The 25,861-nt window shown below is 38.5% G+C and overlaps 1 protein-coding gene across 9 annotated transcripts in view; it reads left to right on the top strand.

The window, feature by feature from the left end:
- BLTP1 (bridge-like lipid transfer protein family member 1) overlaps positions 1-25,861 on the top strand; it is a 220,707-nt gene that overhangs the window by 133,601 nt on the left and 61,245 nt on the right. For all 9 annotated transcript variants that reach the window (XM_074228344.1, XM_074228349.1, XM_074228350.1 and 6 more), the window contains 8 exons: positions 708-952; positions 2,607-2,712; positions 8,993-9,090; positions 9,436-9,621; positions 12,811-12,979; positions 14,736-14,947; positions 15,037-15,235; positions 16,041-16,100. In XM_074228344.1, coding sequence (XP_074084445.1) covers positions 708-952; positions 2,607-2,712; positions 8,993-9,090; positions 9,436-9,621; positions 12,811-12,979; positions 14,736-14,947; positions 15,037-15,235; positions 16,041-16,100 — 1,275 coding nt within the window. The remainder of the gene's footprint in view (positions 1-707; positions 953-2,606; positions 2,713-8,992; positions 9,091-9,435; positions 9,622-12,810; positions 12,980-14,735; positions 14,948-15,036; positions 15,236-16,040; positions 16,101-25,861) is intronic.

The raw sequence follows: 25,861 nt of genomic DNA on the forward strand, positions 1-25,861 counted from the left end.
TCCCTTGGTGCAAGGTCCCCATTAGGTACCGATATAAGTACCAGTTGGCTCCCAATTCTGCTCCCTGTTTTAAGGGCAGACCCTCTCATTCATCCCCAATGGCTCTTACCAGCTCATGCTGGTTAGAACCTATTCAGGGTCTGCAGACTTCTCCATGGTCTGATGCTGATCTGAGCTGGAAAAAAATACCTCAATGGGAATTTTTTCCTTGGGTTTCCCATTTCAGACTCAATTGTATACATTTCTAAAATCTGCAGATTCTGTCATCCCAGCTGAACCTTTCCTAACTATTGCTACCCTTGCTGCCTTCCTATTTTTCTTAGTTGTTTCTTAGTGGAAGTGAGAAAAATGGAAAGGATGTTCTCTCTTTAAATTAATCTTTATAAGAAAAGTTCAGAGGGAACACTATCAAGCAGAAAAATATTTGGATTTGTTGTATCTTTGAAAAGAGAAGCAAGCTATCTCTGATGGGGCTTCATGGCAGCATGTGCAGGTCCTCTGGTTCAGTTTTACTTTGTATTTAGCAATACTTGGCTCATTTGGTTAGGTTCAGAATTTTAAATTTTACTTAATGAAAAAATATATCTTCATATACTTGAAGATAATTTTGAAGTCACATTTTATTCATGTTTGGAAAATAGTAGTCTGCTTTGTGTATTATAAATTATGTTTCACAGTATCAGCAATATTTCCTTCTTTTATTTTAGGTGCACAAACGAGATTTACATTTGAACTACCAAATCACAGATTACGCTTTACTTCAAAAGTTTCTGCCACAGATATGTCAACTATTCCTCCTTCTGCCAGTCTTAACCTTCCTCCTGTCACCATGTCAGGGAAATACATAATGGAAGAACATGACAGTTATTCAGATCAAGGATGGAGTATAGATGAGCTTCCCTCTAAGCAAGGTTACTATTTACAGGGAAACTACTTGCGTTGTGTGGCAGAGGTAATGTTTTGCTTTATTTTTTAAAATTAAAGTTTAAAATAAAATTTCTAAATTCATTTCCTTAAATTATCATACAGATTAAGTACAGATTATAATATATATTGATGACTTGCTGTGTCTTCAAATAGATTTCAGGTTTAATAAAATTTTTATCTGATACAGATTTTGATTGGGTTTTTTTTTTTGGTTTTGAGTTTTTGCAAGGCAATGGGGTAAAGTGACTTGTCCAATGTCACACAACTAGTAAGTAGCAAGTATCTGAGACTGGATTAGAACTCAGATCCTCCTGACTCTAAGGCCAGTGCTCCATCCACTGCACCACCTAGCTGCCCCTCATTAATTGTTTTTTAGGAAAATTTCTGTTCTGAAAAAATTCTACATTTGGGTCTTTAAGTATATTTTTAATGGCATGATGATTTCCTTCACATGTGTGATTTTTAGGTTTATATTTCCTACCTTGCCAGATCTCTACAACATGTAATTTTTTTATTGTCTATATATCACATTTATATGAACTATGTGACCATAAACATAGATTTATTGATGTATATATGTATATCTGTATGATGTATGTGTGTATATCTGTGTATATGTGTCTAAATGCATATTAGACACACATTATGTACATATATTCACTTCAATCATGTTTTTGTAGCTTACACATTCAAAATTCACAAATTTGGATGAAATGGAAAAAGGCCTAATTGGAGGAATAGAATTCTAGTCTTAGTAGTTATTTTTTGAGAAATGTAGTTTTACTGGTTTTAAGTAGGTGTTATGTTAATTATAACTAATAAAATAATTAGGAGACTTTCCTTGATCCTGAATGAAAAAAGAACTTATTTGTAATGAACATGGTAATTACTGATATAAACAAACATGTAGTTTTTAACTTACTTTAACTTAACTTTAAAATTGTCTTTTGTCAGGGCGGCTAGGTGGTGCAGTGCATAGAGCACTGGCCCTGGAGTCAGGAGGATCTGAGTTCAAATGTGATCTCAGACTCTTAATAATTACCTAGCTGTGTGGCCTTGGGCAAGCCACTTAACCCCATTGCCTTGCAAAAACCTAAAAAAAAAAAAATTGTCTTTTGTCAAGTGGGCCAAATAATCCCATTCTGGATTTCTAGAAATGGCTAGAAATGGGTACACTGCTTTTATGTTCAGTTTTATCAAACCTTTTGCTTTTAGTCTCCTACACCCTTCTACACACACACACACACACACACAGACAACCCCCCCCCCCCAGATCAGCACCTAGTTTAGTCCTATTTAAAGGCTACAGATTTTATGAAGAGTTTCCCCTTTCTTTCATTCTCTTTGTGTTTGAAAGTCAGTTTTTGAATATTTTTTAAAAGCAAATATGTTATTTAGCTATAGTAAAAGTGCAAACTTAGTTAACTCTTTGGAGATTCATCATTTTTATAAATAAACACTTGTCACCTTGGGAAAGGCATATGAACATTTTGTAAACGACCAAACATGTTAGTACTTTTGAGGATTATTTTTAATATTTTATAAGATTATGGCTTACCTTTTTCAAGTATGCAGTTTTTGACATAACACTATATGAGATGTTTGTTAGATAGGGATGTATTAAAATCTAATGTAATCACAGTGGTTTAAAATTAATGTCGTTTAAATTTGTTTTACAGGTTGGTTCATTTGAGCATAATCTTACAACTGATCTTCTAAATCATTTGGTATTTGTGCAAAAAGTTTTTATGAAGGAAGTTAATGAAGTAATACAGAAAGTTTCTGGTAAGAAGAGCTTATATTTTAGTGTAAAATCTAATTTTGTTCTTGTTCCAACATCAAAAAGTATCATTGCTTTGAAGACTGAATAATTTACTTTTATCTGTCTAACAATATCTATTAAGCCAATTATATTCATAAGATTGCCTTTTTGTTGTTGTTGTTGGGTTTTTTGTTTTTTTTTTTTGCAAGGCAGTGGAGTTAAGTGACTTGTCCAAGATCACACATCTAGGTGAGGCTGGATTTGAACTCAGTTCCTCCTGGCTCCAGGGTTGGTGCTCTGTTCACTGCTACCTAGCTGCCCCACTCACAATATTTTCTACACTCATTCATTTGGAGATGCTGTTGGGAAGGCCGGGTCCATCAGTAGAATGCTTCCCATCTCTACTCTAGATTTTGCTTACTATTTTCTCCTGCCTCAGCTGGCATTGTTTTTAGTAATATCTGAAAGGCCACTGAATGTCAATAAAGTTAATAGAACTGTGGACTGGGAAATGTATGACTATAAAGGGGAAGGTATGACCCATAAAGCTTGTTGAAACATCAATATTGCTTTGTTATTCTGCCCATATTTATTTTTGTAGTCAAATAGATTACAGTATTTAATATTGGTCATAAGTACAGTATTGAACTGGACCATGGCAGTCAGGGAAATAAATGACGCCTGGAAAATTACTAAAATGACCTGGGACATTTTAGGGTTATTCTAGGTAGTAGAGTTTTTGTGATGGCTTCTCTGCCTTTTAGCCTCAAACTGTAGTTAGTGAGCTGCATGTTAAAGTAGCCCCAGTATTACAGATTTGTGTTCTTTCCACCTCTCCAACTAGCTCCTAAACCTCTTGATTTTTACCTCAAGCAAAAATTAAATATTAAATATCCCAGTTAATGATTTATATAAAGTCATGATTAACTTTTGATTAGTATATAACTCATAGAACAGAGCCTTCAAAGACCATGGTCAGGTACTTTAATTAGTGCTAAATATATGCCCCAAATCCCATGGAGAGTATGCAGTATGCCGTAGAGGCAGAATCGTTTTGATGAAAGATAAGTAGGGACTAAGAGGTTCTTCATACTATAGAGAAAACTTTGCAACAGTCCAGATTGCCTTCTTTCTGTGAGGTAGAAGACATCCCAATTTTGTTGAGTATGGCTCAGAAACATTAGGGAATTGGAAAATCATCTTCATGAGGTATTAAGAATCTATTTGAGTTGTAGAATTCCCATATCAAGTGAGAAAAATGGACTTTCATTGGTAGATATGAAATTTAATCCTGACCAGTTCACTATATTATTAATATCAAAGCTTGATTTGTTTCATAGAAACAGAAAATATCCATAAAATTATATTTTTCAAATACAAGATGTATCTTGAAGACTGATTTGCCTGTAATATAATTAGGTGCCCTTTATAAAGAGTTTTCCCCCCCAATTACATGTAGAACTAGTTTTCAGCATTCATTTTTTATAAGATTTTGAGTTCCATATTTTTCTACCAACTTCTCTTTCTTCCCTCCTCCTCATATAGCAAGTAATGTGATATAGGTTATACAGGTACCATCATGTTTAACATATTTCCATATTAGTCATATTGTGAAAGAAGAATCAGAACAAAAGGAATAAAAAACATAAAACAAATTTTAAAAAGTGAAAGTAGTATGCTTTGGCTACATTCAGATTCTATCGTTTTCCTCTGGATATGAATGGCATTTTCCATCACATGTCTTTTAGAGTTGTTCTTGATCACTCAACTGGGAGGAGAAGCTAAGTCTAATTGAGCATCTCACAATGTTGCTGTTACTATGTACAATGTTCTCCTAGTTCTGCTCACTTCATTTAGCATCAGTTCATGTGAGTAGAGTCTGCACAGTTTTAATACCCTTTGGGTAAAGTTCTAAACTGCTCTCCAGAATGGTTGAATCCATTCACAACTCCACCAACAGTGCATACCAGTGTCCTAGGTTTTCTGCATCCCCTGCAACACTGAGCACTTTCCTTTTTTGTCATATGAGCCAATTTGATTCTTGTGAGGTGGTACCTCAGAATTGTTTTAATTTGCATTTCTCTAATTAATAATGATTTAGAGCATTATTTCATATGAGTAGAGATAACTAATTTTTTCATGTGAAAACTATCTGTTCATATCTCAAGTGTACTTTTTCAAGGCAGTGGGGTTAAATGACTTGCCTAAGGTCACCCAGCTAGGTAATTATTAAATGTCTGAGATCAGATTTGAATTCGGGTCCTCCTGATTCCAGGGTTGGTGCTCTATCCACTGTGCTACCTAGCTGCTCCTCAAGTGTACTTGTTAAAATGCTAATATCAAGCTAGGATCATATCTCACAGGATAAGAAATTAATATTTTAGTAAAGATATTATTTTTATTAATGCTAGTCTATCATTGTAAACTGAAAAGATGATAATGACAGTTTGAACCAATACTTTCTTATAACCATTCTGGAGAACACCAGGAATATGGTAAGTCTTTGCAGAGTGTGAGGGACATGAAAGAAACCAATCGAAAATCTCTTACTGGTGAGAGGTACATCCAACAACTTGACCCCTGACTTATGCTAAGAAACAACCAAAATGTGGGAGACAGGAAAGTCATGAATTGAGAGGCAGTGCTGGCTGGAGGATCAGGCATCTGGTTAGTTAGGGAGATCTGCAGTCACTCCTTGGGAAGAAGAGATGCTCTTAGTGCCTGGGGCTCTTTCTCTGCCCTCATTGATAGGCATTATTTTAGCAGACAGAATGAAAATCAAATTAGCATTTAAGATACTTACTTTAAAATGTTAATAAAATTTCATTGTCATGTAGTATGTGAAGTTTCCAAAATGGGCATATTTAGCCCAGGTTGAAAGGGATAATAAAGTAGGACCATATTAAGAACCTGGAATTCCTCAGGTATATTGCCAAGGCTTGAGTAGCTTCAGAAGTGGTACACATGTACAATCCTACAGGTCCACATGACAAGCACCCTACTTTTTTGTGAGGACTAATCAAGGAATTCTCAGAATCTCTGAGAATGTGCTTCACGAAGACACAGGAGGCAGGCAGGCAGTCACCTGAAAACATCAGGTACCAAACTTAAAGAAGGGTAGGGAGGAAAAGGAACTGATGCCTGGTGGCAGATCCAGAAACAATACCGGAGCTCACATGTCATCAACACAATCCATAACTCTTAGGAAAATTTTTAGTCAGTTTGAAAACCAGTTTCCTTTAAATCAAGTTAATCCATTTATCCATATATCTTATGCTAGCTATTAAATTAATTTATTAAATTAATAGTCAAGGTCATTGTCATTACTGTACTGCATTTGCACCTGGGTTGTTTTATTGGCTTAGAACTTGCAACAGAATTGTCAGGTTCACAGAAAATCATAGTATATTTTTTAAGTAGTACAAATGAGAAATTCATTTTACTTGGAAATTATTTTAACTTTTTCTTTATTATGAAGAAAATAGAAAAGACATTTATTGCCAAATTAAGAATTAAAAAGCAAAAAGAATGACAGAGCCATATCTAATAGTGAGTGTCCTGAAATGCTTACTTTTCTTCAACCAACAGTTCCATTGGACATTAAAGAGTTTCATTTAAAATGATAGTTTAATAGAATGATAGAAATGGAAGAGCATGACATTTGTATTCCACAGGTGTCTGTGGAAGAAAGTCCATCTTTTTCTATACAACATGAAATGTAATAAATAGCCTCTTTCCCCCGTTTTGCAGAACAGGTAATTAGGGGTTTTCTTCATTGATATCTTAGAAAAGAAGAAAAACTAATTACCACTTTACTAAATTTACTATTTACAATTTACTATTATATTTAAAACATTATTCATTTGGGAGAGTAGGGCAGAGTCGAAGGAGAGAAAGGCAAAAAAAAAAGAAAGGAATCTTAAGGCCTGGTCCGTCCCAGCCTTAGAGAACAGATATGGGCATCTGGAAAGCAGTGTGATCTTTACAACAACACCTAAAGTTTATTTATTTAAAGTTATTTCCCCCATCTTACAGATAAAGAAACTGAGACAGAGGTTAAATTATTGACAGAGCTAGTGAGCTAGATTAGAACTCAAGAGATCTTTCTGTGCTTTGTCCATCCTCTGTGTATCTGACTGCCACAGCAAGATAAATACCATATGAGTACCTCCGATGAGTGTTAGGTGAGCTGAGAGAAGGAATGCACATAGTGGGGTCTTCATGAGAAACATACTGTTCAAGTGAGGTCTTAGGGATAGGAAAATTCAGTAGAGATAGGTGGAAAAGATCCATCAAGTCAGAGAGATTGAAGCAGAAATGCAGGAGGTAAGAAGGCAGAAGCCCTGAAGGAGATGGCGGCATGTTGACTTGGCTTGGTTTGTGTACTGGTCTGTATAGAAGTGGCATAGGAGTTTGAAAAATGGGTCAGGACATGATTATGAAGACCCTTGAATGTCAGCCAAGGAATTTCTATTGAAGAGTCACCTTTTAGGTAAAGCAAAGTTATGGAAGGATATGGAGAAGCTACATTCTCCAAAAACATAGATCTAGGATCTCATCTTAAACAAGAGTCTCTTGAATAATGTATCCATTCGTGGGACAAATGGTGGGATCATCAAGTCACTATGCCAAGCACCAAACTATTTTACCTGTCCTCACCCTTCTTCCCTCCCTGCAACTGAGAACCTTAACTCTGGCTTCTCTGAAAACACCAAGCTCATTCATCCAGAGCTCCCTCTTTTCTCCTCTCACATCACTTAGATGCCATCTGCTACTATCTCCTTCACCCCCACCTCCATGAAGAGGGGGGCCCTCTCCTTGCCAAAAATAACTTCTCTCCCTGCAAGGGTTCCCATTCCATGTCGCCATCTTCTGGAAATTGCTGCTCCTTCCCCTTCCTCTAATATTCCTGTTCGGTCATTAATCTTCAGTCTCTCCCTATCTCCTGGCTGCAAACATATCCAAGGCTCCCTCATCCTTCCTTATTTGATCCACTCATCTCTGCTAGTCTTTTCTTTTGTGTTTAACCTCCTTGAGAAGTCTGCCTGTATCAGGAACTTCTACTTGCTCTCCTCAGTCTCTTTGATCATCCTTCTGCTTTCTGCCTTCTGATCTTACCATTTAAGTGAAACTTCTCTCTCCAAAGTTGCCAGTGATTCCATGGTCTTTCCTTTTTGCTTTCTTACTCTTTCTTGACCTCTCCATAGCCTATGACTCTGTCCATTGCCTCTTCTTCTTGATGCTCTTTTCTTTCTAGTTTTTGGCAATGCTCTTGTGTGCTCCTTGGTTTCCTTTGCTGGCTGCTGTCTTTCAGGTTTCTGTCCTGGGCCATTTTCCAGTGTACTCATCAATTAATTCATCATGAACCCATTTCTATACAAATGATTCTCAGATATTTTTGTCCTGTTCATTTCTCCATCTCCATCTGCCTATTGGACATCTTAGACTGAATGTTCCATAGATATTTAAACTCAATATGTCCAAATCTGAACCTATTTTCTTTTTCCCCAAAATCCTACCATCTTCCTAATTTAATTTACCTGTTATTTTAATCCTCAGTCACTCAGGCTTGTGACCTAAGAATCATTATTTTTTTTTCTTCAAGTCAATACCATATGATAGGGAAAAACTTTCTGATTCCTAATACACAACACCCTTACAGAAGGTTAGCACCACATCTTAAAATACCAAAAGCAAATAATATATTTGAAAGGTAATACCAGTCATAGATATTCATGTGAGAAAGTTTCTCTTCAGTGCTATAAAGAAAAGCAAATTCTATCAGATTTGATTTAAGCTATCGGATTCTATGTTGGAGCATTCAATGCAAATGGAAAAGATATACAAAACTGCGTATGTTTCATTTTTTTCTTTTTTACAGGATTAGTTTTTCTTGCTCTGCCCTGATCAATATCTTATTTTTCCTTGCTTTTTTCTTTCTGTATTCATTCACTATTTATATTGCTATTGATAGATGTAAGAATCATTTCTAGAAAAATGGTATTTTTTGAAAGAATTCTTAATCTGGACTTTTTTCTGAACTCAGTTCTTATCTTAATTATTTTAATGATTAATAATTTAATAATTAAAAGACTTTAATCAGTACACAAAAAAATTATTCCAGTTTTGCATTTTCCTTGAAGATTTGGGGCTGATCTCTACATTAGAGAAAACTTCCATTTATATATGAGAGAATGACACTTTATCTAAGGAAGTGTAAGAAAATGGCTAATGGAATTTGTGTTGAATAGTTGGAATAAAAAAAATCCCCAAGCCTTCAATCAGTTATTTAATATCTTTTAGGTGGGGAACAACCTATCCCTCTCTGGAATGAGCATGATGGCACAGCAGATGGAGATAAGCCCAAAATTCTTCTCTATTCTTTGAATCTACAATTTAAGGTAACATAAGAAATATCTTTAATTCACTAATTTACTATTTCCCAGAAAGGAAGCTATGAATTGAATTTCAAGAAGAAAAAAAAACCTTTAGTTTGAAAACCTTCAAGTGGAAATTGTGTGCTTATTCTCCCTAATTCTCTTTAATTTTACCTCATATTTGTTAAATGAAATATTCATTCATGAAATCTACCCCTAAAATTATCAGAGCATGGAATAATTCTCACAGAGATCTTAGGCTAACTTTCAAGTGGGCTTCTTTTTTTTGATATCCATTGAGAGATTATGCTTTAATGAGGGCTATTTAAGAATAAAAGCTGACTTTACCTTTTTTTCACCTTCTCTCAGGGCATTCAGGTAACAGCTACAACTCCATCAATGAGAGCAGTGAGATTTGAAACAGGGTTGATTGAATTAGAACTCTCCAACCGACTTCAAACCAAAGCCTTGCCAGGAGGCAGCAGTTATCTGAAGTTGTTTGGGAAATGCCAAGTTGATTTAAATCTGGCATTAGGACAAATTGTCAAACATCAGGTGAGTTTCTGTTGGTGTAATCTTTATCTCCCTCCATGGATTATTTTATAAATTGAAGGTCAGTATTTCCAGTGATCTAGTAAACATCTATCTCCACTCATATGCCCTCAGATACCTTAAATTCAACATGTCCAAAATTGAACTTCTAGATTTTTATTTTACAGATAAGGAAACTGAGACCTGTAGCAATAACCTGACTCAGCCAGGATCATATAGCCAGTATCTATAATGGCCTCAGAACTCAGGGCATCCTAGCTCCAGACCAGCCCTCTGTTTGTCTTCCTGCTCAGATTTGCCCCTCCTCCTGATGTCTATAGAAGTCTTACCCTGGGCTGAAACCTCAAGAGTCATCATTTATTCCTTCATTTTCTTCACATCCTTCAGTCATCATGGGCCAAGTTCTGTTGATTCACCTTCATGGTATTTTTGATGTCCAAACCTATTCATTTCTACAACTTGCAATCTCAGTTGGCTGGGTTTTTTTCTCTCTCTCAAACCCCTATTTTTCATAATTTTCAGAGATACGCAGCTATAATAACACAATACTTTTCCCTGTGCAAAAACCTTGAGGAACCTAGATCTAGTCCTACCTGTTTTTTGACCAGACATTTCCTGCACAAAATCCTCCACAAGTGGTGGCCCTCTCACCTGGGCTGGAGAACTTCCAGATGCCATGCGGAATATGGCTAATCATGCCCGCCAATCACTCTTCAAATCCCTGAGGACAGCTGTCTCCTTCCCCCTTAGATCTTCTCCCATCCCCAGTTCCTTCTCCCAGCTTTGTATGGCCTGGTGCCCAACTCCTCACCATCCTGGCTGCTCTCTTAGTTGTCCTTCAGTCTCCTGAAAATGAGCACAGTAACCCAGAGCTAGTTTGACTTGTCACGGTGCAAACTGTAATTCATCTTCAGGAGTTGTCATCTGCAGGCTACTAATCACCCAGGAACCCACCTGTTTGTCTCCCATGTCCCCAGTATATCCTTTATATTGTTTAAGCTTCCTGATGCTCATTTCTAATCTTACTTCTCAGTGCCAACTGCCCCCCCCATTCCCCTCTCCAGGCCTTCCTTTTCAGCTTTAGTTCTCTCTTTCCTTTCCTGTATTTCATGTACTTCACATCTCAACCAGACTAGGTTTTCTGGATCCTGCCAACATCCCTGCCTTTTCCCAAGACAGGGGATCCTGAACCCTCCCCACTCTGGAGGTCCTCCTTCTGGTGCCTTTTTCCCCAGTGTCCTGTCAGCTTGTTCAAGGAGGCCACTGGCTTTATTACGCCATGTTATACTTAGTTGTTCTTCGTCAGTCTGTGTAGTTGAGTTAAAAGCTTGCTTTGGTAGACTTTTTATGCTCTTAAATAGATTTTACATAAAAGTATGTTTCTATTTTAAAAGATTCTCCAAGGTCAGTTAATGTTCAGTGTGCTTGCCAGATGATGATCCTGGAGGTTAATTGGAGTTTTCTTTTGGCTTTCGTGGCTCCCTCTATTTAGTTTTCACAGGGGCTTTGTGAGCTGGCACCATCAATCTAATCAATTCTTAAAATGCCCCTGAAATTCAGGATGAGTCCAGTGTACCTGGGCCAGAAGCCAGCAGATGTACTGGAGAGCTATGAAATGAAGTTTTAAAGTTGTAAAAATCAACTTTATATTTTTTTTTTTTAGGTTTTTTCCAAGGCAAATGGGGTTAAGTGGCTTGCCCACAAGGCCACACAGCTAGGTCATTATTAAGTGTCTGAGACCCGATTTGAACCCAGGTACTCCTGACTCCAGGGTTGGTGCTTTATCCACTGCGCCACCTAGCTGCCCCTTAAAAAGTTGTAAAAATCAAAATAACCAAGATCTGCCCCAAGGATTTAATAGGACTTTGTCTAAAGACATGTTGGTTCTCCAGGGCTTTTCTACATTAGTAAGAGTTGCCACATGTATTTGCCTATTTTGTTTCTTTCTTTAGTCATGACCCACCTGTCAGAATGTCTTCTAATCAATCAAGAAGCATTGATCAAGCCCCTTCTTGTATGGTCATACTGAACCCCCTGAGCCCTGGACAGAGGGACAGGGACTCTGCCTTAATTTGTATTGATGTGAAGACCCAGGTGAAGAAACCTCTTTTACCAATGCAGATGGCAATTTGTATTGATGTGAAGACCCAGGTGAAGAAACCTCTTTTACCAATGCAGATGGCATCTTGTTGGCACCACAGGTTGGTGCCAGTGGAGTTGTCATGTGTCAAAGGTGGACCCGTGCTTTCTAGGAGTGTCTGTTCTAGTCAGATCCTGTTGTTTACTGATGAAGTTATTAACAAACTGAACCTGAAAATCAAAAGATCATGGGGCAGCTAGGTAATGCAGTGGGTAGAGCACCGGCCCTGGAGTCAGGAGTACCTGGGTTCAAATCTTGTCTCAGACACTTAATAATTACCTAGCTGTGTGGCCTTAGGCAAGCCACTTAACCCCATTTGCCTTGGAAAAAACCTAAAAAAAAAAAAAAAAAAAAAAAAAAAATATATATATATATATATATAGTTGATTTTTACAACTTTAAAAATCTATTTCAGAGCTCTCCACTTAACCTTTTGCCTTGCAAAAACCTAAAAGAAAACAAAAAACAAACAAAAGATCATGCTGAGAGAAACAATTTTCAAACAGAACAGAATCATAGAGGCAAAGATGAATTTAAATATTTTTGAATATTATTAAGAGAAAGTGGAGCATATAAAAATCTATCTCTTCAGTTTTAATGAAGACATTATTGAATGATAATGGATAGAATACTGGTCTTGGAGTCAGAAAGATCTGAGTTCAAATTCACCTCCTAACTGTGAACCTGTGTCAGTGACTTCACCTCTATTTGCCTCAGTTTTCTCATCTGTCAGATGGGGGCAGTAGTGCTACCTAGCTTCCAGGTGGTTGTGTGGATCCCAGGAGATAATCCCTGTGAAGCCCTCAGTCCAGGACTGGACACATGGCTCAAGCTGTGTGAGCCTTTACTGTTCTAATGGTGGAGAGGAATGTCACTGACCCTGGAGTCTACAGATGTTCAAAGGAACTTTGAGAAGTTGGAATTTTTAGAAGATGTTGAGTTTCAGTGTTCAGTTTATAATATCTTTTAGTGGATTATTCCATACTGTCATTCAAGGTATTAGAACAGTGTCCTTTGACTTGGATTTATTTTTGCCTTCCAATTTGTTTTAGGTTTATGAAGAAGCTGGTTCTGATTTTCATCAGGTTGCCTATTTTAAAACCAGAATTGGCCTAAGAAATGCCCTCCGAGAAGAAATCAGTGGTTCTTCAGACAGGGAAGCTGTGCTTATTACTTTGAATAGGCCAATTGTTTATGCCCAACCTGTGGCCTTTGATAGAGGTACTGGCAATTCCTTTATAATTATTATTTATTATTCCTTTATTATTCTCATTGAATTTTTTTAAATTTTCAGTTTTCTATTTACATGTTAAATAAGATTTCCATTTTGATCCATCAGCTCTGATATTTCAGTCAGCCCAATAATACTTTCTTGTGTGTTCTGTTTTTCTCCAAATCTCTATAAAAGTCTTCCATGACTTTTTTTTTAGGGGGGTGCAAAGAGTGAGTTCCTAATCATTTTTACTCTGGGTTAAGGTTTCTAAAGCTTAGGAGAACTTAATGTTGAGTGAAAATTTGAAGAAAAATGCTGAAAAATCACAATGCTAAAGTTAATGATGATGTTTTTTTCTTTGAAGTGAGTGTTTTAAAAGCTGACATTGCAATCAACTTGTACTCATGAGTTTCACTGATCATAGGAACATCAAATCCCCAAATGTGGAAGGGACCTAATCCTTTATATCTTAGAATGTTGAAGCAATTAAGATGAAGCCCAAATGAGTTCAGTTGCCTCCTAACTGATCTTCCTGAGTCCAGGTTCTCATCTCTCTCCAATCTATCCTCATCCACCTGCCAAGTTAATGTTCCTAGAACACAGATTTCCTCCAGGCAGATCCCACCTTCACCTTAACCAAACATACCGTCAAAAACTTGCACGGTTTCCTGTTACCTTTAGGACAAAGTCTCAACTTCCCATTTTGGTGTTAAAAGCTCTCTATAACATGACTGCCTTTGACTGCCCAGCCCTTAGCACTTGACTTGCATGTAACGGATACTTCTTGTGGTTTGGTTTTCCTATTGCTTGCCTTGGCATGGTTTCTGCTGCCATCCCACCAGCCCAATTGCCCCCATTCCCCAGACTCAGCATTATCCTTGTCCTGTTTCCCTGGTCATGTGATCTCACACACCCACAGCACCCCGCTGTCCCGAGCCATCTTTAGACACACCAAGGTGCTCCTGGAGGCACTGCCCAGGCTCCAGGGGTACCCTCTGTCCTCCTCCTCACTCCTGTGTCTGCACTTTGACTGACTCATGTCTGTATTTTAGAACGATTCAGCTCTCAGAAACCATTCTCTTTTGTCAAATTAGTAAGCATTGACCCAAAGCACTGTTGTAAACTCTGTGGATTTAGAGAATGCAAGAAGTGCTGGGAGAGTTCAGTGTAATGGGGAGATACTGTTGAATCACAAGAAGATTTTACATTTGACCCTAGAGGTGAAAGGGAACCACTGGAATTTCTTGTACATGGGGTTGATGAGGTCAGGAATGTTAGTTTGGCAGCTGAGTGGAATCTGGTTGAAGGGGAAACTGAGGCATGCTGCTCCACCCCCAGGCTGTCCCACTAGTACACTGTGGGGTGGTGAAGGCCTGCCCTAAGGCAGGGTGCAGGCAGGATGGGTTCCTAGGCCATGAGTGGGGAGAGGGGAAGAGATGATAAATTCTGCTTGGAAGATGTCGATTCAAGATACCAGTAGGACATCTAGTGTCTTATGGGGCAGCTGAAGGCCAGAGCCTGGAGGGGAGCAGAGAGGTGACCCGATGTAGGTGATAACTGAAGAAGGTCCCAAGCCTTGGGGGCACCATGGTGAATGGGCGTGACTCAGCAAGTCTCACTCTGAATCAGGCCCAGCACTGCATGCTGAGGATGGGAAAGAAAATGGAGAGCACCCTTCACCCCAAGAGCAATGTCCCTTGCCAAAGAAGCCTGGCGAACTCCTGCTGTCCATTGTTGGTAATGGTTGTTCTTCCTTTGCCACAGCTGTACTGTTTTGGCTTAATTACAAGGCTGCCTATGACAACTGGAATGAACAGCGCATGGCCCTGCACAAGGACATTCACATGGCTACAAAGGAGGTGGTCGATATGTTACCAGGCATCCAGCAGACGTCTGCCCAGGCTTTCGGGACACTCTTCCTCCAGCTTACTGTTAACGATTTAGGAATCTGTCTGCCTATCACAAACACTGCCCAGGTACACAGTGTTGTCAGACCCCTGAGTTCAGTGTGGCAGGATTGTTGTGACCTTTGTTCATTTCCCTTTGGCATCTTCCTTCTTTGCAGTCCAATCACACTGGGGACCTTGACACTGGCTCTGCATTGGTATTGACCATTGAGAGCACTCTCATCACTGCCTGCTCTTCAGAGTCCCTCGTTAGTAAAGGGCACTTCAAAAATTTCTGTATCCGCTTCGCTGATGGCTTTGAGACAACCTGGGATGACTGGAAACCAGAAATTCGTGGTGATCTTGTCATGAATGCCTGTAAGTTCTTTACTTTTCACAGAATGTTCAAACTTAAAAGGAAGAAAACAAGTCCTCCAGGTGGAAACTTTGTTCATAGAGATAGAATGCACATGCTAACGTCCTTGGCCAAAAAGGAGCTCCTGACCTTGTTGAGTATGAAGAGTTTTTAAAGCTATTTGAGTGCAAATTAAGCCTGTGGAATTGCATATGGGAAGCCATATTCCAGACTTAGGGTAGTATTCATCCTTCATTTTCATAACACAGTTGCAAAAAAATGTGCATAGTTAATTAGCAGAATTCAGCAGACAATTCTATTGACACTGTTTCTGTTCCCCTATTTTATTCTACTTGAGGTATGAAAGCAGACCTCCCCAATTTGCAATTTCAATGGCAAGTTGTTTTAAGTGTGACTTGGAAGGATTCTCACATTTCCACAATGTTGCCTAGGATGAGGAATAAATGAGAATTGAATTCTTGAAATCAGAAGTTTTTTTTATAAGTACTGAAAGAGACTATTAAAGGTCAACTAAACACCTTCATTTTTACACTTTAGAAAAATGAACCCCAGAAAGAAGTGATCTGCCCAAGTACCCACTTGTCTGTGTTTTCAGAGAGATCAAATGAGGTCATGTCTGTAAAGCACAGGCAGCTTCACACACTAAATGACTGCCTAAGGATCATCAACATTATTGTTTATAGATAGTGGTTTAGTTGGTTTTAAACAATCATATTTCTAATTAGAGTCAGAGCAAAATGTCTTACCATAGTGTTAGTCTTGGTGTCAAAAAGCTTCTGTGAAGTGGTTTTGTTTTTCAATTTCTAGGTGTGGTGCCCGATGGTACTTATGAGGTCTGCTCAAGGACCACAGGGCAGGCAGCAGCAGGTAAGATGACTTCTTTTTTGTTACATAGGTCATTTGATGGACTTGGTTTTTTATCTCATCTTCAGACTTTGTTAGTGAATCTCACATTGCTGATGTTTTTTGAACGTAACTACTCTTTTATAGTTTGAGTACCTTTCCAGATTTTAATTCCTTCAGTAAATATTTGTTGGGAAACTAGTCAAATTCTGTGTCAGGTGCTTAAGATTAAAAAAAATTAATAAGGGGCAAGGGCAGCTAGGAGGTACAGTGGATAGAGCATTGGCCCTGGAGTCAGGAGTACCTGAGTTCAAATACAGCCTCAGATACTTAATAATTACCCAGCTGTATGGCCTTGAACAAGCCACTTAACCCCATTGCCTTGTGAAAATAAAAAAGTAAAAAGAAATGAATAAGATATTTCCTGTTTCTGGACAGTTTGCAGTCAAATAAGAGAGCTAAGACAAATAGATAAACTATACTATAAAATTGTATTGTGATAAATACTAAATATAAAGTTCTATAATAGTTTAGAGGAGAAAAGAATGGCCTAACTGAGATACCGGGGAAGACTTCATGGAAGAGATAACATGTAAGTTATGCTCCAAAGAATAATTCAGATGATTTTATAGGAAGAGATGGCCATAGAGGGAGAGAGAGAGTAGAAAAAAGACTTCTTCCAAGTAGATAGAAATAACAGGAGATGGGGTGGCTAGGTGGCGCAGTGGATAAAGTACTGGCCCTGGAGTCAGGAGTATCTGGGTTCAAATCCAGTCTCAGACACTTAATAATTACCTAGCCATGTGGCCTTGGGCAAGCCACTTAACCCCATTACCTTGCAAAAATCTAAAAAAAAAAAAAAAAAAAAGAACAGGAGAAAGATGGAGATGGGAAAGCATAAAACATATTGAATGATCAGTAAATAATCCGATTATGTATGCACATGCAAAATATATCCACATGTGTGTATGTAATGCATGTGTGCATGTAAATGCATATGTATATGTACACCTCTTTGAATATGCAGGTATTCATATACACATTTATTTACTTATATGTCTTCATTTATAATTGTAATTTCCTCTTGCTTCCACTTCACATAGCAGCCCTCACATTTCTTTGAATTCAGCATGTCCTATTAAGGAATAATATTCCACTGAATTCATATTGCTGTAATTTCTTCTACTATTTATGAATTGTTTGGCATAGTTTTTCCATTTTGTTATTAGGAATCTTGCTGTATACAAGGAGCCCTTTATTCCTTTCAGTGTTCTTAAGGTGGAAATATAACAATGGAATCATTAGGTCACAAATCTAAACATTTTTATAACTCTTATTGGTGATGGGTACCTAGGAAGTCATCATTGCTGAGGGCTTGCAAAAACCTCTGGGGGTTCATTAATTGGTGGAAAAACTCACACAGTTCTCTGATCCAAGAGTGTAAGAAAGGCCATAAATTTTACTCAACAGGATACTGCAAAGGGTTACAAATAAATTCACAGAGTTCTTTAAGAAAACAAAGTGGGGCGGCTAGGTGGAATGGTGGATAGAGCACTGGCCCTGGAGTCAGGAGTACCTGAGTTCAAATCTGGCCTCAGACACTTAATAATTACCTAGCTATGTGGCCTTGGGCAAGCCACTTAACCCCATTGCCTTGCAAAAACTAAAAAAAAAAAAAAAAGGCAGCAAAGTGAAGAAAGTGAGTTTTTAAAGAAAATAGTAAAGAGAAGAAGGTCACTGTAGGCATGGCCTCATACCTGGGTTGGTGGGAGAGCAGCAGGGCTCTATAGAAGCATAGCATGCTGTTTGTGTTGGGAGGAGTTAGGGGGAGGAGCTAAGGAGTGGCTGACACCTGAAGGAGACTGGTGACTGACACACTCTTGGGCAGGGCCTGTGGTATGTGCTAGGAGAAGGGGTAGGGAGAAGAAAGGAGGAAGCATTAGGTTGCTCCTATCTCAATGAATTGACATCTCAGAAGGAGTTGAGGTGATGGATAAAATGGGAAGGAAGTCAGAGGTTTATAGGATCTGCTAGATGAGCACAGAAAATATTTCCCTTAATATTTCTCCTCTTTATTGCCTAATTCCAGATTGTTTTCCAAAAATTAGTCACTCAACTGGTGGTTTATTAGCATTACAACTTTTCCACAAGCTTTCTCACCCTCAATTTTATAACCTTTTGCATTTATGTCAATTCAATGGGCTTGTGGCAATGTATCAGAACAATTTTAATTTACAGTTCTGTGATCATCAGTATTGTTGAATAATTTTTCAACTAGTCAAAATGGAAAAGCTATGCCAAACAGTTCATAAATAGTAGAAAAAATGATAGTTTCTGCCCATATTCTTTGATCACTTGTACAAATTTATTTCAAGTCCTTTTAAAGATTTTATTTCTGACTTTTATCAGAAGTGTTTCATGCATTACTTTTATTTTTTTTAATTTATTTTTTATTCTCATTTTGTACAAATGTTTTTTTACATTAATAAAATATTCTTGTTTACAATTAAACAAAATATCCCTCCCTCCATGAATATAGATAGACTTGCTTGGGCGAAAAAAGTAAAGGGGAGAGAAAAAAATTAAAATTAAAAAAAATAATAGTAATAATTGTAGGTATGGCCAGGTGGCGCAATGGACGAAGCACCAGCCCTGGAGCCACGAGCACCCGAGTCCATATTCAGCCTCATAAACCCAACAATCACCGAGCCATGTGACATGCAAGCTACCCGATCCCCACTGCCCTACAAAAACCAAAAAGAAGAAAAAAAAAGACCCAAAATAAAACAAAATAGTAATAATAGTAGGGGTGGCTGAGTGGCAGACGGAGCATTGGCCCTTGAGCCAGGAGCACCTGGGTCCAAATCCAGCCCCAGACACCCAAAGATCACCCTGCTATGTGGCCCCAGGCAGGCCACCCAACCCCACTTGCCCTGCACCTTCCCCCAAATAATAATAACAAAAAATGTGCTTCAGTCTTTGTTCCAACACCAACAACTCTGTCATGGGTGGATCACATTCTTTATGATAAGTCCATCACAAAAGTTACTTCTATATTTTTCCAGCGTTGCCATTGCTGATCGCAACTCCCTCCTTTCTTATTTCTGCACTACCATGTACTATATTTTCTCTCTCCTTTCACTCTGACTCTGCTGTAGGGTAGCTGAGTGGGGCAGCAGACAGATCCCTGGTCCTGGGGCCAAGAAGCCCTGAGCCCCCATAACACCTCTTAGTCCCAGCATCCACCTGGCCCTATGGTCCTGGGCAGGCCTTCCAATCCCAGCCCCTTGCAAGAAGTAAAAAAGAAAATGTGTTATATCTGACCACTCTCCCACCATGGTCCATCCTCTCCTCCTTGATTCATATCCCCATCCCTTCCCCCTGCTCCCCCCTCCTTCTTACTCCAGATGTCTATACCTCATTGAGTATATTTGTTGTTTCCTCTCCTAGCCATCTCTGAATGAGAGCAAAGGTTCCCTCATTCCCCCTTGCCTCCCCCCTTCCATATCATTGCAATAGCTCATTGTAATAAAAAAAAAATCTTATTATGTGAAATATCTTGGACTATTCCCTCTCTCCTTTTTCTTTCTCCCATTCCATTTCCCTTTTTTTCTATCGACTCCATTTTTACACCATATTTTATCTTCGAATTCAGCTTTCTCCTGTGCTTCAACTGTAAAAGTTCCCTCTACCTGCTCTATTAACTGAGATGGTTCATATGAATATTATCAGTATCATTTTTCTATACATGCAGTTCATCCTCATTAAGTCCCTCATATTTTCCCCCTCTCCTCCAATCTCCATGCTTCACCTGAGTCCTGTATCTGAAGATCAAACCTTCTGTTCAGCTCTGGCCATTCCAAAAGGAACCTTTGAAATTCCCCTGGTTCATTGAAAGTCCATCTTTTTCCCTGGAAGAGGACATTCAGCCTTGCTGGGTAGTTCATTCTTGGCTGCATTCTAAGCTCTTTTGCCTTCCCGTATATTGTATTCCAAGCCCTATGAGCTTCCAATGTAGTTGCTGCTAAGTCCTGTGTGATCCTGACTGCAGCTCCATGATATTTGAACTGTGTCCTTCTGGCTGCTTGTAATATTTTCTCTTTGACTTGGAAGTTCTGGAACTTGGCTATAATATTCCTAGGGGTTGGTTTTTGGGGATCTCTTTCTCGGAGGGATCTGTGGATTCTCTCCATTTCTATTTTGCCCTCTGCTTCTAGAACATCAGGGCAATTTTCCTGTAGTAATTCTTTGAAAATGATGTCAAGGCTCTTTTCCTGATCATAACTTTCAGGTATTCCAATAATTTTTAAATTATCTTTCCTAAATCTGTTTTCCATATCAGTTTTTTCAATGAGATATTTCACATTTTCTTCTGATTTTTCATTTTTTTGGTTTTGAAGTATTGATTCCTGATTTATGGTAAATTTATCAATCTCCCTGAATTCTATTCTTTGTCTGAAGGATTTGTTCTCCTCAGAGAGTTTTCTTATCTCTTTTTCCATCTGGCCAATTTTGCTTTTTAAAGCATTCTTCTCCTCAATAACTTTTTGAACTGTTTTATCCATTTGACCTGAGCTGGTTTTTAGCATGCTATTTTCTTCAGCATTTTTTTGGATTTCCTTGACTAAGCTGCTGACTTCATTTTCATGTTTTTCCTGCATCTCTCTCCTTTCTTTTCCCAGTTTTTCTTCCAACTCCCTCATTTGACTTTCAAAGTCTTTTTTGAGTTCTGTCATAGCCTGAGCCCAATTTCTGTTTTTCTTGGAGTCTTCAGATGCAGGAGCTTGTGCTTCCTCATCTTCAGACTGAGTATTTTGATCCTTCTTGGGCCTATTTGCAAAATATTTCTCAATAGTCTTCCTCTTATTTCTCTGCTTGCTCATTTTCCCAACCTGGCCTGGTTTTGGGGTACTTCCTGAGCTTTTGGGACACTCCCACAAGGGTCTCAGTGTGTGAGGCTTTTTCCATCCTCCTGATCTGTGAATGACCATAAGCGCCCCCCTCTGCCATGGGGCTGAGGTGGGGGGGGGGGCTGTTGTTCTATGGGGGGGGCCTAGACTGCGATCAGGATCTGAATGTGGTCAGAGCTCCAGAGTCCTGTTCCAGGGGCAGAGGACAGAGCTCTGCAGTCTCTCTTCACTCCCCTCCCTCAGCTCAATGGGCTCATGCCCTGGGGGCTCCTGCTTACTGGCTCTCCCTTCTTCTGTTTCTGGGTCTGGGCTGGGAAAGACCAAGCTGCTTGCTGTGTGTCCTGAGGGCTGGGCTCCAAGTGCTCACTCTGGCAGAGGTCCCCCAGTATTCCCCCACTTTGTGCCCGGTGCTCACCCCGGGTGCAGCTCAGGAGACTCCCCCGCTGCTGTGAGCCGCGGCTCCCAGCACCCTGGGGCTGCCTCCAGGAGGCTGAAGTTCTTTCACTCTGGCAGGCCACCCCTCCAGTGGGCTGCCCCTCCGACCCTGGGGAGCAGAGCCTTTCTGCTTTTTTCCAGGTTACCTTGAGTAGGAGAACTGCCTCACTAGGTCCCTTTGTGGGTTCCTTAGCTTATGAGTTTTATCAGAGAGCTCCTAAGACTTGATCCCTTCATCTTGGCACTGCCCCTCCATGCATTGCTTTTAGATAATCATAGTACTGTTCTGAGTTGTGTGTTGATTATAAAAAACAATCTCTCATTATCCCCAGTATCATAATTGATTTGAGACCTTGTTTATCCAAGATACTATCTTGTTTTACAAAGCTCTCATTTTCAGTTTTGGAGAGGAATAAAACTTGAGAGATGTAAATTTACTCTAGAGTTCAAGTTTAAGAGGATTAGCAAGGTCCTCTAGATAATTCTTATTTGCAGATGTCTTGATCTGATTGCCTCAGGCCCCAAAACATTGCATTACCTTCATAATCTTCTAAAGGATTTTTTTCTGACCAAGTATGCTACTTTAAAAAAAAAGTGGGTGAAGAATATCTACTGATATTACAGTTGTCTCTTTAATAACTAGAAAACTTGTCCATCTGTACAAACAGGCAACTCATTGGAACTAGAAATAAGGAACCGGATTGTCTTCAGAAATCCTTAACTTTAATGATCCCCAAATTCCCTCCAAAACAAAGGACCATTTTTTATATCTCCATTCCTTAGGAGATGGTAAATGGCTATGAGCCATTGAACAATACTCTCTAAGAAATTAAAAATGGGGGCAGGTAGGTGGCGCAGTGGATAAAGCACCCACCCTGGAGTCAGGAGTACCTGGGTTCAAATCCGGCCTCAGACACTTGATAATTACCTAGCTGTGTGGCCTTGGGCAAGCCACTTAACCCTATTTGACTTGCAAAAACCTAAAAAAAAAATTAAAAATGATTATTACGCAGCATGAGGATATGGATAGAGTGCTTAGAGTACCAGACCTAGAGTCAGGAAGACTCGTTTTCCTGAGTTCTAATTTGGCCTCAGCCACTTTCTAGCTTTGTGACCTTGGACTAATCACTTCATCCTGTTTGCCAGTTTTTCTTCATCAATAAAATGAGCTGCAGAAAGAATTAGCAAACTGCTCCAGTATATTTACCAAGAACCCACCTCCCGCCCATCATGGAGTCATGAAGAGTTGTTATTCCTTCACCTCCTAGATAGCTGAGACATAAAACTAATTATATTTTTAAGGAAGAAAAAAATCAAACCAATCAACACATCAAAACTCTGAAAATAGATATAGCCTACCACACTTTTGAATTTCCTGTTAAGTAATAGCATGGAACTGTCTTCTTTTTAGGGGGACCTGCTATTTCTTGGTAGTTTTGCTTTGATTATTTTGTGGTAGTTCTTCCCATTCATATTGTTTAGTCATACATATTGTCTTATTTGATCTGTTTACTTCATCCCATGTCAGATCTTGTAAATCTTTCCATGCTCTTTGACTTTCTGTTTGTCATATCCATTGTTTCTTATAACACATAGTTTTTGAATTGCATTTATGTATGACAGTTTATTTAGCCATTTCCCAAAGGGTATCTACTTCATTTCTGATTCTTAGCTATCACAAAAGATACTATCATAAATACTTTGGTTTACATAAGGACTTTTTTCTTCTCGAGGTCCTCTGTGGAATAAACCAAGTAGTGGATCTTATAGTCAAATGGGATTAACATTTTAATCACTTTATTTGTATCATTCCATATTATTTTCCAAGTTAGTTTATACTGATTGACTGCCACCAGCAGTTCACTAGTGTGCTTGTCTTCACCTACCCTATTCAGCATTAACTATTTCCAATTTTTGTCATCTTTATCATTTTGCCAGGGGTATGAGGTGAAAAATTGGGGTTATCTTAAATTGCATTTCTTATTAACAATTTGGATAATTTTTTCATATGGTTATTAATGGTTTGCACTTCTTTTGAGAATTATTTATTCATATCATTTGACCTCTAATCTATTGAGAAATGACATTTGATATTTTACTTAACTGAGAGAAAGGAAGAAAAAGTAACAAGTAAAATTCCTTAGCAAAGGGAGAAGGGTGACAGACTTGTCAAGCGACTGAGATTGTGGGAAGGAGAACCTTTGGTAATGAATTGCTTTAAATTAAGGAAAAAATAACTGGGAAAGCGCTGTCTTTAAAGAAAGAAGAGTAACAAAGAATAAAAACAAAATCCTAATTTAGGAAGGGAAATCAACATTAGAAACAAATGGGGAGGGTGGCTAGGTGGCATAGTGGATAAAGCACCAGACCTGGAGTCAGGAGTACCTGGGTTCAAATCCCGTCTCAGACACTTAATAATTACCTAGCTGTGTGGCCTTGGGCAAGCCACTGAACCCCATTTGCCTTGCAAAAAAAACCTAAAAAAAAAAGAAACAAATGGAGGAAAATAACAACCTAACTCAGATTAAGTAACATTTTTAAAACAACAACAAAAGAGACATGCATGGAATAATCAAAAAAGGCAGATGTTTCAGTCATTTTCAGATAAGAAAAAAGCAAAATTTCACAATATAAAAAGAGATAAATGAGGAAACGAGATTATGCTGAATGGAGCATGTACTTCAAAGCAATGTCAGTATTAAATGCATGTCCTCTGAATGCTTTTACACATAAATTCATGAAAGAAAAAACAATTACAAGAACCACATAGAATATCATATAATAAAGGTAAGGGACTTGAATGTACATCTCTCAGTTCTGGACAAATCCGAAAAAAGATAACCAAAATGGAAAATATTGGTTTGAATATTAAAGAAATGAGAGCTAAAAGAAATATGACATCTGAATTGGACTGCTAAGATTTATATACATATCTCAGCACCACATGAAAATTGGGAGTGCAGACCAATTAAGAGGGCACAAAGATATTACAAGTGTAAAAATGGCAGAAATATTAAACATCCTTTTTACACAATCAAAAGAGTAATCAGTTTGGAGAGCACAAATCGTAGATGTAATTAATAATTTATTTGAAGTAAAATAAAACTGGTAAAACAACATTCCAAAATTTCTTACTTTTGCTCAAGCAGTCCTCAGAGTAGAAAGAATATTTCTAAACCATGTTAAGAAAATAGAAAAAGAGGGGGCGGTTAGGTGGCACAGTGGATGGAGAACTGGCCTTGGAGTCAGGAGTACCTGGGTTCAAATCCGACCTCAGACACTTAATAATTACCTAGCCGTGTGGCCTTGGGCAAGCCACTTAACCCCATTGCCTTGAAAAAAATCTAAAAAAACAAACAAACAAGAAAATAGAAAAAGAGAGGAATGATGAACTGAATGAATATTCATTTAAAAGAAGTAGGAGACCAACAGAAATAACAAGCCTCAAGTTAGACACAAAAGAGGAGCTATTAGAAATTAGAGAAGTAAAAGCTGATTGTTTGAAAAAAACTACTTAGATGAATAAAATTTTAGCCAATCCGATTAAAAGAAGACATCAAGTCATCAAAATAGCAAATGAAGAAGGAGAAATTATAACAAGAGAAGAAATTTTTAAGTTATTAAAAACTACCATGCATGGTTATATGTGAAGAAAAATGAGAACACACAGAAAAAAAATGAGAAATACCTAAACTAACAGAAAGCCAATTAAAAGAATAAATAAGGAGAGCCAGCTTTAAATGAATTCTCAAAAGAAAATTGTTTAAGGATATTCATGCTAGAGGTAGTATACTTTCTGTTTTGACATGCAGGTGTAAGCAAACACCTGTAAACTGTGAAACCAGGAGAAAGGAAGGAGGATCTTTCTAGCTTGAAGCTGTTGTTTGGCCTTCATTCTCAAAGAAGAGCATGACATCAGGGGAGGTGACAGGCACATGAATTGGAATGGGGGGGAGGGCTGGGCCACTTTCTCCTCCAGACTCATCTGGGTCCAGTGGCCAGACATGGATGTGGGGCAGTCAGGGTGGAGTGACTTGCCCAAGATCATACAGCTAGAAAGTGTCATGTGTCTGAGGCTGGATTTGAACCCAGGTCCTCTTGACTCCAGGCCAGTGCTCTAGCTACCTTACCCTTTAGCTGCTGTAACAGTCAGTGTTGACCCTGAACAAAGGGGTGTTGATCTGAAGTGGGACTTACCAGCAGTTGAATCGGATTGCTTGTGTGTGTGTGTGTGTGTGTGTGTGTGTGTGTGTGTGTTGTGTCTTGTGTTGTGTCTTGTGTTGTGTCTTGTGTTTTATGTGTGTTTTCCTTACTGATTTAAATTCTGTCTTTTTTTTAATTCTAGATCTTTATTTCTTTTGTGAAATAATTATTTATATCCAGTTATCCTACAATAAACACCTGATTTGGGGGGCTTTTTTCTGATTTTTTTTTCTTGTG

This window comes from Macrotis lagotis, chromosome 3 (assembly GCF_037893015.1).
Source record: "Macrotis lagotis isolate mMagLag1 chromosome 3, bilby.v1.9.chrom.fasta, whole genome shotgun sequence".
Taxonomy (NCBI): domain Eukaryota; kingdom Metazoa; phylum Chordata; class Mammalia; order Peramelemorphia; family Peramelidae; genus Macrotis; species Macrotis lagotis.